The sequence below is a fragment of the Enhydra lutris genome, unplaced genomic scaffold (genome assembly GCF_002288905.1).
Source record: "Enhydra lutris kenyoni isolate GAN:26980312 unplaced genomic scaffold, ASM228890v2 scaffoldscaffold5, whole genome shotgun sequence".
NCBI lineage: Eukaryota > Metazoa > Chordata > Mammalia > Carnivora > Mustelidae > Enhydra > Enhydra lutris.
Window position 1 is genome coordinate 18,072,519 of NW_019154089.1, and position 16,754 is coordinate 18,089,272.

A 16,754-nucleotide genomic window follows, 5' to 3' on the forward strand; every position below is an offset into this window, starting at 1 on the left:
AGCAACAGCGTGAGATGGCTTTGACAGTTATTTCTTGGATACAAATTACACAAGTATAAAAACAATCCCCATAATGATTAAATGCAGTTATGTACATAGGAGAATACCAGTGCAAATGGTAACATATTTAAATGGTTTTTCCTTCATTAAAAAAAATTATATATGATATTAAACCATCAATCACTGCTGAGGCACAGGAGCTGCAACGTACTGTCACTGGTTGAAATAAATGACTTGGAGACTGAATTCTGGCTCATTCAATATGGTGTCTCTGCTGTTGCTTAGTCACCCAACTCTCTGCTGGCTTGGGCTACATCTGGTGGATTCCATCCCTTTCAATTAATAAGGCAAGTTATGCTATCAATGGATTACATCTTTAAACTGTGCTTAGAGGTAGAAAAACACATGTCCTAGCGGAAAAAACAAAACAAAACAAAACACAACACTTCTCTGTTCTGTTAACCATTTGGAACAATACTCGAAGTGCTTATTTCTTTCCTCGCCCATGTTTAGGATGAAATTTTCTTGTGGAATTTCAGCAGGATCGTTAGATAGTATACAAAGGTGTAATCTCCTCTTAGCATTCCCATTCCGTTTATTATGTAGCAGTCTATGACCATGCTGGCTTTGAAACCTAAAGTCACTGCCTGAGGACTGTAATTCTGCAAATTAATTTTGGGGGGGGGGTTGTTTTCTAGACACTCATTAACCAATACAAGGTATCAGGCTTGGCTAGACGCTGAGACAAGTATCAAGCCTAAAGAGATCTTTGGGGAAGAAAAGGTACTCTGTTAAAGACAGATATTACAGTTCTCATGATAACTGGATGATTCATAAGTCAAGAACAGATTTTTGTTTTCACTAATCTTTCTGTTTTAAAATACCATTTCTTTTGGTTACACTTGAAACAGTCATTCAACAAATATTTCCATAACAAAAACACAACCAAAATGGCAAAGATAGGGTATACCACAAAAAATTTGGATTCGAATCATCCTTCTACAGATGGATCAATGATTTTATAGTATCACAGATAAAATGCCATTTTAGTAAAAAAAAAAACCAAACAAACAAAAACACCTAGTTTTTCTATATTTAAAATTATGTACTTTAACTTTCTAAACTGATCTTTAGGGGTGATGGTCATAAATTCATCATTCAAGAGTTTTACTCCCATCTGGACTTTTATTATGTAGTTGTTACCTAGAAACTTTTGTCCAATCCTGGTCCTCTCATATATTCTGATTTGACCCTTAGTAATCAGACTGTGTACACACACACACACACACACACACACACACACACACTTACTTGACCAAACTGAACTTTAATTTTTGCCTCAGACAAACATGGTTATTTTGAAGATTAAAAAAAATGTTTGGGAGGTGCTAGCCGAGTTTCATTGACTGCTGACTGCATCCATTCTGGATGCAAAGACACGATCCAAATATAAATAAATGCAGTCTTTAAATTTTAATAGACACCTATGTATAGAATCAAATGTAAGAGCAACATGACAGCAGCCTCTTTAAGCAAGTAATCCAAAAAGTGTGCTTCAAAAATTATTAAAACATCAGCAGTAGCACATGGGATGGCTGTGGGAAATATCAGGGATCATCCTTTGGAAGATCTTAGTTCTGAAACCCTCTAGGATTACATAATATATTGGTGGAAGACTGGTAAGCAGACACATAAAACCTGGATTTCTGGTTCTCTTTGGGGGGGGGGGTGGCTAGGTAATAATACCACTGGCAACACTGGGTCCTACCTTCTTACAGGGCAAGAATGAGCTGGCCCTGTGTAGAGGCTGCCCCCGTAGGACTGGGATGTAGACTCAACTTGGGTTTCTTTCCCAAGCTTCAAGTTTTCTGCTTGGCTCTGTAGGCATCTTAGTTTGTGATATTTTGTAGAATGGAAAGGATAGGGAGAGGGACACCCAACATTTTCACTTTGAGTCTTGTTGATGTGAGAAGCCCTTAGGAGCTAACGGTACCCAGCAGCAGAAGCAGCTTCCATTAGAGAAGAGAAGCTGTCTGCACCTGAAGGAGGTGACAACTGGCATTCTATACTGATGAGTCAGTGGCGAGAGTCAGGATGAAGCCTAGAGACACACTAGGTACGAGGGACGGATAGAGAGCACCTGTTGCTTCCCCACCTTCATTTCACAGCTGCCGTATTGCTCTATCCGAGAAAACCCAAGCTGGAACAAACCTCAAGAGCTCCCTCAAAGACATTAAAGGAAAGGAACACAGGAACATCACAAGACAGTGATGCTATTAGACTCTGGAGGCCTTCTCGAGGATACACGTCCCACTCCATTTTATACTCTGTCTGGCTATAGAATTAATGAGTGGGTGTGGGTGCAGGGTAAGGGAGTGGAGGGTCTGTTCACTCTGCCTCAGTGACTGTGGGGACCACAAGGCTCTCTGTACCAGCTGGCAAAGCACCCTCCCTCTCCCTTGCCCACCGCCTCTCGGGGTCACTGCCCATCTGTTTCATCCTGGCTGCGGCACGAAGTTGGGGGATAGGATAACTGCTCTAAATCATTCCACCTTAAGGATGGCCCCAGTGGGACTTACTGGAAGCTCAGCTTGCCTCAGCGTGAGTGCTGAGAACACACAAACCACCTCAGATTAGTAGCTGCCGACAAACTCTAGCTCTGTGGTTAAGCATGTGAACTCTGGAGTTCAACAGGCCAGAGCTGCAGTTTTTCCACTTACTGACTATGGGTGACCTTGGGCAAGTTAGTTGCTTAATCTGTTTGTGCCTCAATTTCTATATTTACCAAGGGGCCATCATAATGCCACCACTTCACAGACATGCTGCGATGATGAAATTGGATTACACGCATTGGTAGAAAGCATACACTAGTACCTGCACAGAGTAAGCACGCATATTTTGCCAGTATCATTTTTTCCTAGAAATAAATACAGAGTCCGAGCGCAGAGTGCTGGGAAGACCGAGATCGTGGCAGCACGTGCAAAAACCAGTTCCTTCCTGAAACCGGAGCTCCTGTGTTGGTGTTTACTGACCGATCCTCGGCTTCCTCTAAACACTCTACACCCACGCTGTCCTCTGATCTAGTTCTGAATGTTCCTTCAGCGTGTGTTTCTGGTACCAATCTACTTCCATGTTTTTGACAATACGGTGGCACGTCAACCAGACTGAGCTAATGCATCATGTGGAGGGCACACTTTCCATTCAGGGTCCACTAGAAATGCCTTTAGTAACATTAGAAAATCTGGCTAATTATTTTGTAAGAGGATAAGAGACATGGATATACTTCATCTGCTTAAGTGTTTCCCACCGTGAGAGTGTTGCTAAGGTTCTAGAGGCCAAAGTCTCAACATGAGTTAAATATGCAACTGCACTTTCTCCTACTTAGTATTATAGGGAATGGAATCTTAAGTATGAAAGATGTCTCGTATAGGATGTCAAAATGTTGAGCAGTATCACTTCAATCTAAACACAAAAATGAAAAAAGAGCAGATGATTTCCCTTTTGCTGTAATTCACTTTGGGATGCATGTCGTGAAGAGCACTATACAAAAGCAATTTTCATTGATTGACTGACTGATTGAGGAAAAGGGTGAATGTTCTCTCAGCACACATCCCTACTGAAGTATGATTCTTATAGCTCCTGACAGCTCTTCACAATGTGTAGTTAAATGCCAGGTTGGGGGTGATGGGGGGGGGGAAGGAGGGAGGAAGGGAGGGAGGGCGTGAAAGAGAGATAATCATAATTAGCACTTTCTGGGGGGTTTTATTATAGCCGACTTATACCAAATAGTTTAATAGAATGAGGGTGAGATAAATTCAAACCCAAATATTCTATTCGTCCCTTCAATGTATTTAGATTTTAGAGACTATAATTGCTAAAAATACCTTGTTAATATGTTAACCGCATAATCCAGTCAGTAATACTGACAATCACAGAGTTTCCATCCTACTTCCGTGGAAGGTACTCCTCTCTCCAGCGCAATTACTTACAGCTGCAGTTCTGATTTAGAGACGCAGTCTGCATCAGTGTCCTATTCTTCGCATCCAAAAAAGAATCAGTCACACATCTCCGAACTGCCCCTCTAATTCTATAAAAAACACTCTTCCGTTTACCTAATTTGGGCAAATCTTTCACTCCATGATATAACTAAGTGAATGCTGATCTATGGCTTATTAGAGGCAAACACTTAACATGATCAGAGATAAAATTGAAAAAAATTCACACGGAATTTAATTTTCCAAATTACTATAGCAGATCTGTGCCTCATCACTATTGCTATTGGCTTGTTGTTAAGATTTTAGTTTATCTTTCTTTTTTTTTTAAAAATATTTTATTTATTTATTTTGACAGACAGAGATCACAAGTAGGCAGAGAGGCAGGCAGAGAGAGAGGGGGAAGCAGGCTCCCCGCTGAGCAGAGAGCCTGATGCGGGGCTTGATCCCAGGACCCTGAGATCATGACCCGAGCTGAAGGCAGAGGCTTTAACCCACTGAGCCACCCAGGCGCCCCTAGTTTATCTTTCTAATGGCATAAAAACACATGGGGAATATTTATTCTTAATACATGGAAACTGGGTTTTCCTCAATTGCTAAGTCCAAGGAATGCTGGTGAGACAATAATTCTTATTTGCAATAGATTCACTTAATTATAGTGGGTCTTCAAATCGACCGAATTTAATGCTAGCAAAGTTAGATTTGTTTGCGGATTCTGGAAGATGCCTTATTCGGAGAATATTTTTAAAAACACTGAGGATCTCAAGCCACATAACAGATCGTAATAAGCACATTTCCAGGTGAGAGGTGCTGAAAATGTGCTTCCCAGGCTGTTGCACACCAGTCGAAAGGCCTACAAGGATGTTGGAAAAGCTTTTATGTGGGTGCAAGCTTCGCCTGCTATGGAAGCTTGAGGACATAAACTTTTGCAATTTGGAACTGACACTCCTCTCATGCAATTATGCTTCCAGCAATATATATATCCAGGTTGGGGGGAAAACAGTTCAAACAAGTAAATAATTGCAGGATCATTGCACCAGTTTAGTTTAAAGAGCTAACAAACCCTCTCTAAACTCCAAGCACAATTAGTCATTAGGGTCTAGTTTCTCAGCACTGTTAAGCAATTTGTAACCCATTCCTTTTAATAGGGTTAGGCATTACTTAACTGACACAGATGCCTTGAAAACTGAAACCTCCAGTTATAAAGCAGCCACCTTGTTCATTACCTTCAGTGATAGGCAAATCATCTATAAAAACAGCATTTAATGGGCAACCAATGAATAATCAATGGCTCACTTTTCATCTGAGTGTGAAAATGAGAATAATCTAATACAAAGTCCCTCTGGTAAGATGCCAAATCTCAGATCTCGAGTTCTGCTGCTCTTCAGGGCTGATTTATAAGGTCTTGGAAAGCTGATGTAAACAGATGATCAATGGGACCCATCCTTGCTCATAATAACCCCCAACTGGCCCACTCCCTCTTTTCCAAGTCCATCCCTTCAGGCTATTAGCTCTGTCCAGCTAATTCTTCCCACTACTCCTGCCTGCTGCTTTTACTCCGGCCATCCGTTCAGTCCAGCCGACTCAGAAGTAATTTTATACGCAGCAGAGAGCGGGTAGAATTGATTTTTCACTCAGCGCTCAGTTCCCATCTGAATAATTATCAATTTTACTGCCTCATAAAGGGAAGAGTCAAAATTTCAAATCAATTCAAAAGAGCTTTTGAGACGACAGAAACTGTGCATAAGAATAGAGGTCAAAGTTGTCAGTGACCTAAGGAGATGATGTCAGATATTGCTATACCCGATGGTTGACATCAGAGGCACTCAAGATGATATAACCGAGTGCTAATGCAAATCATATTTATGCTGACTACCAGAGACCAGTCATTAATATTTAAAATGCTATCTGAAAGCCTACATTCCAAATAAATAGAATGTATTCCACTGTTAATAAAGATATATCACTACTTAGTCATATGCTATAAAGCAAAGGATTACCAGGTATTATTAACACACAGAAATTACTTAAACCAACAAATGCATGGTGATTTTGAGTAAAGACAAAACTTGATTGTCTTCTGTACAACCATATCACTTGCTCTGCACAGTCTGATGGTATTTGTCTAGGATCACAGCCTATTGATTCTGGTAGAATCTTCTACCGACTTAAAAAAGTTTCTGCCAAAGTTTATGGGATGAAATTGTGATCAGGCTGAGCACTGGCAGGAGGGATTTGGCGGTGGACTTGTCAGTTCCCATGGTGGGGTGGGGGCTGTGTCTGATTCCTGGCCAATCCATGGGTATTTATTTTCTCCCCTGGCTACATGCTCTAAATCTGTGGTGTTCAACCTCGTCCTCGCAGAACACCGGAAGGCTATGCCACACTCCCATCAGTACCAGAGGCTACTGCCGTTGGGGAGGTGGCTGAGGAGGAAGGAGCGGAGCACCCAGATCTCCACAGAATATTCAGTGTGAAATGATCTTATCCATACCAACCAGGCCCTTTGAGAATCAACAATGTAAGTGGTAAGGACTTGGGTTTCTGGTTTACATTCCACTCCCCAGTTGCTCTTTCTGTGACTCAATGTATTCACAGGTAAAATGGGGATGATGATTTCCACATTTCAGAGTTGTTGTGGGGGGGTGCAAATGAGAAGAGTTCTCTGAAAGTCCTCTTCTCATGTGTCAATCTCTATTACCACTATATTAATCAAATTATCATGTAAGTGGTTAGTTATCTAATAACTAACGATTATCTCTGTCCCACCTGATAGCAGCATTTTTTTTTAAAGATTTTATTTACTTATTTAATAGAGAGATCACAAGTAGGCAGAGCAGCAGGCAGAGCGAGGGGGAAGCAGGCGCCCCGCCGAGCAGAGAGCCCGATGTGGGGCTCGATCCCAGGACCCCGAGATCATGACCTGAGCTGAAGGCTTAACCCACTGAACCACTCAGGCGCCCCTGATAGCAGCATTTTAAGGAGAGAAATTATGTCTTAGGAATCTCAGTGGCCCTTGCACCTTGTGCATGGAAAGTCCTCAATCCACGTGCTACCTTTCTCTTTTCACTGATGCGTCGTAACCCCTCCAGGGTCATACCAAATACTTACAGGCTGACAGCACCTTGTCTAGTTACACAGAATCTTAATTACACACCTCCTTGCCAGGAAAACAACAGGCTAACTAAGACATCGGCCAAAAGAAGTTCATATAGTTTCATTTGAATATTTGTAAAAAATGATAGCCAGGAAGAAAGACTAGCCCATGGCTAGCTCATTCTATGTTCATTATTTCTTTGCTCAGAGTGACAGTCTCTGCCTGGTGGCAGGCGTCTTGTTTGTTGGCTAATAACCTTGTTGAAGTGTTTACATTTGCAAAGCACCAACTATTATGAAGATAATTTGGCAAGATAAAACGACTGGAAGCAGTATAAAGTTTCCAAAGTTAGTGGAACTGGAAACTATCATAGTGATGGTATCTCTGCAGAAAAATGGCATTATTCTCTCTGAATATTTCTGGCATGTGTTATTTTTATGCATACTGTTACTATGATTTGCAGAAGTGAGTTTTTAAAAAACAGTATTAAACTTGAACCTAACTCATGTTAGCTAGTGAGAAAACACATTTGAAAATAAAGAAGTTGTGGCTTTATTATTTATTACTTAAATGCCCAGGGGAATGTGACCTATCTGAACCCCGATTTATCTTAAATGGGAAGAGTATCAATTGTGGTCGATAAACAGCAAGTTCCCAGCAAGCTGTCTGGCACCGAACAGGAGCTCAGCAAATGGCAGTTTCCTGACGTACCAGAGTACCCACAAAGCAAACTTCAGAAGCCGTTATTAGAGGCTCCAGGAAAGAAACCAGAGCGTGACCATCTCTAGTTCTGGCTTTGCCTTTTTTTTTCCTCAGGCCTCTGGAAGAGCTAACCTTTCTTTGAATTCTAGCTTCACTGGAGTAAGATGAACAACGGAGAGATTTCCTGAGGGTGAGCAAGTCCCGGGGCTAGTGCGCAACCCTATCTTCTGGGAAAATCTGCCTACAGAATAAATGGTAAAGAGTCTTGACCAGACTATTTGCTCTAAGAGATACTCAGGCCCTAGGCTGGCTTTTGGGAAACTCTGTTTCTTAAGCCAGGTGACCGACCACCAGTTACCTGCTGCAGGACATCTGGATTTTGCTGCATAAAATGTAATAGTCTCTGACCGGCCTGGGTGGCCTCTCTGCATCGAAGTGGCTTCTTGCCCTCTTTTGCTATGTGCTTGAAGAGGTAGGTGACGATGTAGTCTAAACTGGTACAGCAGCTGGAGGAGACAACTGTATCTGTATGAACAATAAATGAGAATTCCTTCGCATTACTGAAGCGTTTTTTTCATCTGATTAATTATAATGCCTCCAATTAAAAAAATCACTTCCTGGTTTCAAAGAACTTTTATCAAACTATAAATTCCTTGACGGCAGGGATTTTGCCTTGCTTATCTCTTTAAACACGGTGTCTACTAGAGGACCTGATGTAAAGATGTGCTAGTAAGTAAATGATTCCTAGATTGAATTGGACAGAATTTTCCATTTGTGACCTTAATGACCCTCTGTTCAACTCAACTGACTTTATTAAATATCTATTTGGTGCAAAGTGCTCTGCTTCAGACGAAACAGGGCACAGACTTGGGGCAAAGGGCTCTGTTTCAGAGGCAACCCTGACCCTGGTATCCAAGACCTCATGAGGTAGTACGTAAATCACTGGGGCACGATGCTGGGTATGAATGAGTGACACATTGCTGTGAGGATTTTGAGGAAGACATCACATTTGGATAGGGGAATCAAAGAGACTTTTTGAAGGAGACAGAACCTGAGATGGGCCTGGGAAAGTTGTTTTAGTTAGATATAAGCAAGGGCATTTTTCAGGTAGAGAGATGAGCACAATATACACAGGGTGGCAGGAAGGCAGGAATTTTGGAGTCAAAACAGCTCTGGTTTCAAATCTCATCTTTTCCAATTACTTGTTATGTTGTTACTTTGAAAGAGCCGCTTAACTTTCTCATCATTTGTCAAATATCTTGTAGACCTGAATGAGAAGAAAACAACTAGAAATTCTCATCATAGAAACAGCTGATATTTAATGAGAGCTTGTTGCGTTAGTTGCATGAATTATTATTTTGTATCTTCACAGTAATAGTTAAACTATTATCCTCACTGTAATAGTTACTGTTTTTATTATTTCCATTCACAGGCAAGAATAGTGAGGGATTAAATGACACGTCCAGTGCCCCAGGGCTAGATGATTGTGGAGCCACTGTATGAGAATAAACAAGGATTCTAGATTTCTGTTCTTAACCACTAAAATCAAGCAGGTGTTAAACAAAATTAGGTATTAAGCAAAAATAAACACAAGCATCAAACACCTTCTTAAAACACAGGGGCTCAGAAGATGATGTTACTACCGGTTTGCCCTCATGATGGAAAGAGGAAAGTGTATTTCGGAGTAGGACTTACGGTTTGAGTGAAAGAATGTATACAGAGTCATAAGAGAAAGGTGACAAAGTAGGTTGGGGTCTTCCCTGAGTGCATCCAATAGTGGGCTGAGACATCACATTTAATTTGAAAGACAAAAGAGGTGTTTTGAAGGCTCCTTTAAAGCAAGTGAGTGACATGATACAGCAACCATTTATTAACTATCTACTTTGTACATTAAATTACTCACTTACTTCTAACAACCACTTTGTATATAGTGTTATTATTTGCACTTTTCATTTATTTATTTTTAAAGATTTTATTTATTTATTAGAGAGAGAGAGAGATCACAAGTAGGCAGAATGGCAGGCAGAGAGAGAGAGAGAGAGAGAGAGAGGAAGAAGCAGGCTCCCCGCTGAGCAGAGAGCCCAATGTGGGGCTAGATCCCAGGACCCTGAGATCATGACCTGAGCCAAAGGCAGAGGCTTAACTCACTGAGCCATCCAGGCACCCTATTTGCATTTTTCAAATGAGAAAAATAAAGCTAAGAGTTAAGCAGCTTATCCAAATTTCATGATTTTGATTCATAACATGATGCTACCCAGATTTTTTGGCTAAAGGTAAAATGGACACAATTCCAAGGAGTTTATGTTTAGTAACAGAAGTGACAAGAGAAACAATGGAAAACACTCAAAAATGGTGAAAACGGTAGATGCAGTAGATGAGGAAAGTGGACTGGGAGGGTAGGGTTGGGAACCAGTGGATTATACGCTCCCTAAAGTAGTCATTCATCTCTTATTCTTACTAACCTTTGAGCTTCTGAGACACATGTGCCTTTCCTAGATCAGAGGTGTCTTCTTAGCTGAATTAAAGAATGGATAGGCAAAGCTAATCTGAGGAAGGTTTTTACAGGTCTTGAGTTGCGTTCAGTAATAATATCTGGAACTGATATAACACCGTAGCTTAGAAACTCTTTCAAATACATTGTTTTGGAGAGAAATGGCATAATTCATAGAAAGAGGTAGGTTGGGGGAAAGTTTTGAAATACAGATGGATGAATGCATTTAAACTTGAGGATGATGGTAGCTGATGCAGGACCAGGAGGGGTTGTCTGAAGATCTACAAGATGACCACAGACAATAGTTTGGGGAACTTTGGAGCTCTGGAAGCTACATATGTAAGTAAACTCTACTGCTATATTTTCCTTTGAAGAAAGAAGCTCTTGTTCTCCTAAAACTATGGTGTTTGATTGATTGATTGATTGTTTATCTCCACCCCCAACCCCAACTGGGTTACTTTGCAGGCAAGGGGGCTTAGTTTTTATAGTTCCAGAAGGTAAGAGAATGCAGTGAAAAACATCTAGGCCCAAGAGTCAGGCACAGACTTGTTGAGCTTCATTGCTTTTCTCTTTTCCTTCAGTTTTCTACCTCTGAAGTCCCAATCACGAAAGTAAATGGATTCAGTAACTTGAGATCTACAAAAGGAAGCGAGCAGGAAATAGGTACCCTTTCCCTCACCAGTGAAGAGCAATACGATATCAATCACACAAAAATTATAAAGACTTCACATAGATTTGGTGACCACATGCCATGCAGGTTGCATTAAAAGGTTCCAACCTACTGAGTCAGCTATGAAAAAGCCAGGTAAACACTTTAGACATGAAGGTTGGAGCATATATCCTTGCAATAAAAGCAAGAAGAGCTTCCATTACGGCTGATTTATGGTTGGGGACTTTGAAACGGATAAATGTAATGTTAGGGTAGATTGAAAGGTGTGGAATCATAAGGATCAAGGGCCATTTGATCAAAAACAGAATGAATAGTGCTGAGGACTGTGTATTATTATTGGTTTTCTTTATTCGCAGCTCAAGCTATTATTCGAGATTCAAATAATGAAACTCTCCTGACATAAAAGGATGGGCAGAAGTCATGAATTTTCATATTTTGTCCTAGTTCTTGGTATTCAGAGTCTTTTAAGAAGGATTCATCTGTGCTGAATTGTAGATACAATTTTTTTAGGCTAATAGGCACTTTGTCCCCTCCAGCAACTTGCTGTTTGGCACTAAAAACAACCAAATACTCCTTTTCTCCTGCAACCAGTCTCCACAGGAAGCACATGCATCATTAATAGCCCTCTGCCTCACTAAGACCCATCACGGAAAACTGTTCTGAAAAGTTAACTGTATAGGAAAGAGTTGCTTAACTGAGTCAGGAGAATGATAATGGGGCTGAGCTGAAATTCGGCTTTGGCTCAAAATTTCCCACCATGGCAGAAGAGAGGATGGAGGTCTTGGAAAAATACAGTGTGAAAGGCAATTTCAGGAACAAATGGTCTATATGGGTGGTGCAGTAGTTCTGGAAATAGGTGGGTCTAGGTTTGAATCTCTGTGTTCTAGATGTTCTGACTTTATGGAGCTTCAATGTGCGCCTCTGTAAAATGCGCTTAATACCACCTACTTCGCAAGACCTTGTAAAAATCAATTAAGGTCAAGTGTGTAAAGACTACCATAGTGCCCAGTACACAGTACTGTCCCCCTTTTCACTTCCCATGTGTTTTCCTGGCTATTTCAATCCCTGAAACACCAAATGCATCACTTTGGCTAATTCATAGCTTTCTTCTATCTTTAGCATGTTTTTGGTGGGAGAAACTAATGTACAAGGTCTCTAAGTTTCTAAATGTTTCCTGAATGTTTTGACCCCATGTTACATCCATATCACTTTCTACAATTCAAGAATGTGTTCAAAATAACAACATACTCTATTAATAATGAACTTTTTATTAGTTGTAGACTTGATGAGGAAAGGTCTGGTGGTTTCCAGTTGGCTCAACTTTTCATTTGCCTTCACCTATTTCTTGTTGTTGACTCCTGTGCCATCCTTAACTTCTTCTTGGAATGCACCCCCATCCCTGTCCCAGCTAAACTGCAGAAGCCTTTTCTGATCACTTCTTCTAGAGAAGCCACATTTAATCATTCTCCAGTCATTATACCATTTGACATCTTTGTTTAGCACTTGTCATGACTTGACTGTTTTTGTGGGCCTGTTCATTTATTTATTGTTTATCTTCTCTAGATTCGAAGCTTCACATAAGTAGGGACCTTATCTGTCTTATTCCCTTTAACATGGTCAAGTACCTAGTATGTGCACAACTGATACTGAATGAATGAATGACTTGAAAGTCATTATAAAAAGCAGCTTTTGTAAGTCCTACACTTGGTCTCTATATGTAAAAGTATGGTGGGGGTTGGTGGTGATGGTGGCTGGGTAATTAAAAAGACAAAATATAATCTCTTTTTTCATTTACCTTTCTCTTTCCCCATATTATAGCCGACCTGAAACTAAAAATGCTGATGGATGATGATTACCAATATTTTTTTAGCATCATGACAAGCATATTAGGTGAGTTACTATTCTACCACTGATTGAAATTTTTTGTGCCTTCCTCTCATTTTTTTCCAGAGGCTAAAGCAGAACTGAGACCTGCTTGTGACCCAAACAATAACTAAAAATGCCTCTTTGCAGGTCTATTATTATTGAAGAAGGAGAAACCCAAGTGGTTACTTTCAATAGTCTCTTTTCTTGAAGACACAGAGCGTGATTCACCTGCCAAACTGTGACCTGTATTAGACAGACAGATCCAGCAGGGTGGTATATGGTAGATATTGAGAATAAAGTGGTACTTCACAACATTGTTCCTGGTCTTTGGAAGTGAGCAATCAAGTAGAAAATCAGGACAAATAGCACTATTACGGTATGTAACCTGTGGTTCTGAGAATGATAAGGGCGAAGTACATATCTTGAAAACAGCTATGACAGCATCAGGCATAGAGTATTTGTCCAAAGTCATACACTTGGTAAGTGGTAGTAGCACTGGGACTTATTCAGTATTCCCTTCATAATGCCACCCCATCAAGACTCCCTTGAATGCCTTGTGAAAATGCAGATTCTAGGCCCAAGACCACACTTTGAGAACAACAAAGCCACCTGCAACTAATTCAAAAATTTTAAGTATTACTACAGTGTGAGATAAAAGAATGTCAAGCCAAACTGTAATAAGAAAAGACAAGGCTTCAGTGTCTGTCCATGAAGGATTAACTATTAACGAGAATTTTTTTATTCTGCCATAAACAACTAGAAAACAGAAAAAAATATGAAACATTTTTCAATTATTGCACAACAAGCAGTATAGGGCTATTAAACCAGAGAGGAGGGAAACAAATGAGGTTACACCTACACAGTCACTGAAGCTTATTGCCCCAAGGAGTTTCCAGGCTACAGGCCTGGAAGGGGGAGACTAATGTCTCACTGCAATGAAGAGTAACAGTTTGAACTTGGGAAGGGTGAGGCAGCTAGAACTCATGGGATAGAGTTTCAGAGAGTGGGAGACATACAATGAGAGAATTCTGGAGAGCTGTACAGGAGTCTTTTCTATTCAGTGTTTGTATAATAACAGAGATATATAATACATGTGTAGCTAGAGTTCCAGAAGGAATGGAGATGGAGGGAAAAAGGTAGACTGTTATTATCTGAAGGCAAACTGTGATGATATTATTTGAAGGTGTAGATTATAAAACCTAGAGTACCACTAAAAATAAAGAAGTCTGGCTAATAAACTCATAGAGGATATAAAATGGATTCATAAGGAACATTTAATTAATCCAAACCAAAAGAAGGCAGGAAAAAACAAAGTTCAGTCAAATAAAAAGAAAACAAATACCAATATTATAGATTTAAACTTAAATACACTGGTAATTACATTAAATGTAAATGGCTGAAACTAATGAGAAGGCAGAGATAGTCAGATTTGATATAAAAGCTTGACCCACCTATATGCTGCATGCTAGGCAAGTATGTTCTATGTCCATGTGAATATGTTAGATTACATGTCAAAGAATAAATAAGATTGCAGATAGATTAAGATCGCTAATTAGTTGAGTGAAAAATAGGGAGATTATCCTGGAGTATCTGGGTAGGCCCAATGTAATCCCGAGGGTCCTTAAAAGTGAAAGAGAAGAAGACATCAGAATCAGAGGGAGATGTATCTATGGAAGAATGCTTATAGATGCAATCTTGCTGGGGGCCATGAAGTAAGGAATTTAGGTAGTCTCTACAAACTGGAAAAGGCAAGGAAATGGAATTTCCCCTAGAAAGGAACATAGTTCTTTTGACACCTTCACTTTAGTGCAGTGAGACCCATGTCAGATTTATGACCAAAAGAACTATAAGATTGGGTGCCTGGGTGGTTCAGTTGGTTGGGCATCCCACTCTTGATTTTGGCTCAGGTTATGATCTCAGATCATGCCCTGCCTCAGCTCTGAGCTTACCTCTGCCCCTCCCCCACCCCCCCTCTGGCTCTCAAATAAATAAATAAATAAATAAAATCTTAAAAAACAAAAAAACAAAAAAACCCCAAATAGCTATAAGATAATAAATTTACATTGGTTTAAGCAAGCAAGATTGTAAAAATTGTTACAGTATCAATAGAAAATACCTGGTATCTACAGGAAACCAACTTTAAATATAAAGACACAGGAAGATACAAAATGAAATGATGGGGCGCCTGGGTGGCTCAGTGGGTTAAGCCTCTGCCTTCAGCTCAGGTCATGATCTCAGGGTCCTAGGATCGAGCCCCATATCAGGCTCTCTGCTCAGTGGGGAGCCTGCTTCCACCCGCCTCTCTGCCTACTTGTGATCCCTCTCCGTGTGTCAAATAAATAAATACAATCTTTAAAAAAAAAATGAAATGATGGAAAGAAATAGTAATCAAAAGAAAGCTAGAGAAGCTAGTAATATTAGACAAAGTACTTTTCAGAAAAAGGTATCACCAAAGATAGAGGGTCCTTTCATGATAAAGGGGAAAATTCATCAAGGGACAGAACAATCCTAAATATTTACATACCTAATAACAGAACTTTAAAATGCTTTATATCAAAACTGATAGAACTGAAAGGAGAAATGGAAAAACCTATGATTATAGTTAGACTTAAGCACTTCTCTCCTGGTAATTCATAGGTTAAGTAGAAAACAAACAAACAACTAATAAGAATGTAGAAAACCTGAATATTATCAATGTCTTAGACCACTATATAACATTCTTCCTGATAACAATGGAATGCACAGTCACTTCAAGTGCCATGGAACATTCACTGTATTCTGAACCATAAAAAAGATACAATAAATATAAACATTATAACAATCATTGAGCATATCCTATGACCACAATGGAATTAAACTAGAATCAATAACAGGATGAGAAACACCTCTGGACATACAGAAATTAAACTGTGCCTCTCAGTAACATCAGCAGGACAATTAGAAAATATTTTTAAAGTGAACAGAAAAAAACCCCCCAATACATAAAAAATTTGTGACGAATAGCTTTAGCAGTGCTTAGATGAAAGCATTAAATGTGTCTATTAGCAAAGAGGAAAGGTCTAAAATCAGTGATCTAAGTTTCTATCTGAAAAATTAGAAAAGGAAAAGCAAAGTAAAGTGAGGGAAGGAAATAATAAAGGCCATACATGCAGTCAATGGACTAAAAGACAGAAAAATAACAGAAAAATCAATGAAAACTGAAAGCTGGTTCTCTGCAATAACACTGGTAAATCTACAGCCAGAGTGATCAAGAAAGAAAAAAAAAAAGACACAAATCGCCAAATTCAGGGATAAAAGAGGGAATATTACCCTACATCTTACAGAAATCAAATTGTAGAACAATGGGATAATATGAATAATTTTATGTCAATGTCAGATGAATTTCAGATGAACTTTAAAGGAATTTCTCCTTTGAAGACCCAAACTACCAAATGCTACCCCAGATCTAAAAAATAACTGGAGTAGCCCAAATCCATTAGAAATGTTTAATTTGTAGTTAAAAACCTACTAAAAAAAATCTAGGCCTAATAGCTTCACTGGGGAGTTCTATCAAACATTTAAGAATTAATAACAATTTTACAAAACTTTTTAAGAAAATAGGAGAGGAGGGAGCAATTCCCAAGTCATTTTATGAGGGCATTAGAATGACACCAAAACAAGGCAAAGATATAGAGGAATAGACAAAGAATAAAAGATATGGAAGAAGAACTATAGAAAAACTACAGAACACATCAATATCTGTCATGAACATAGATATAAAAATCTGTATCAAAATTTTAGAAAGCTGGATTCAGTTTGTATAAGAAGGATATGTTTTAACCTAGGGTGGAATGTAAGATTGGTTTAATATTCAAATATCCATCAATGTGATGATCAACATTATGTAATGTATAAACAGAACTAAAAAGAAAAACCACATGACCATCTCAGTAGATG

General features: G+C 39.4%; 1 protein-coding gene across 1 annotated transcript in view; it reads right to left on the reverse strand.

Moving 5' to 3' along the window:
• The window catches only part of LOC111141013 (RAN binding protein 17), a 315,346-nt gene that overhangs the window by 19,821 nt on the left and 278,771 nt on the right, over nt 1–16,754 (reverse strand). The window contains exon 25 of the mRNA XM_022493328.1: nt 8,150–8,316. Coding sequence (XP_022349036.1) covers nt 8,150–8,316 — 167 coding nt within the window. The remainder of the gene's footprint in view (nt 1–8,149; nt 8,317–16,754) is intronic.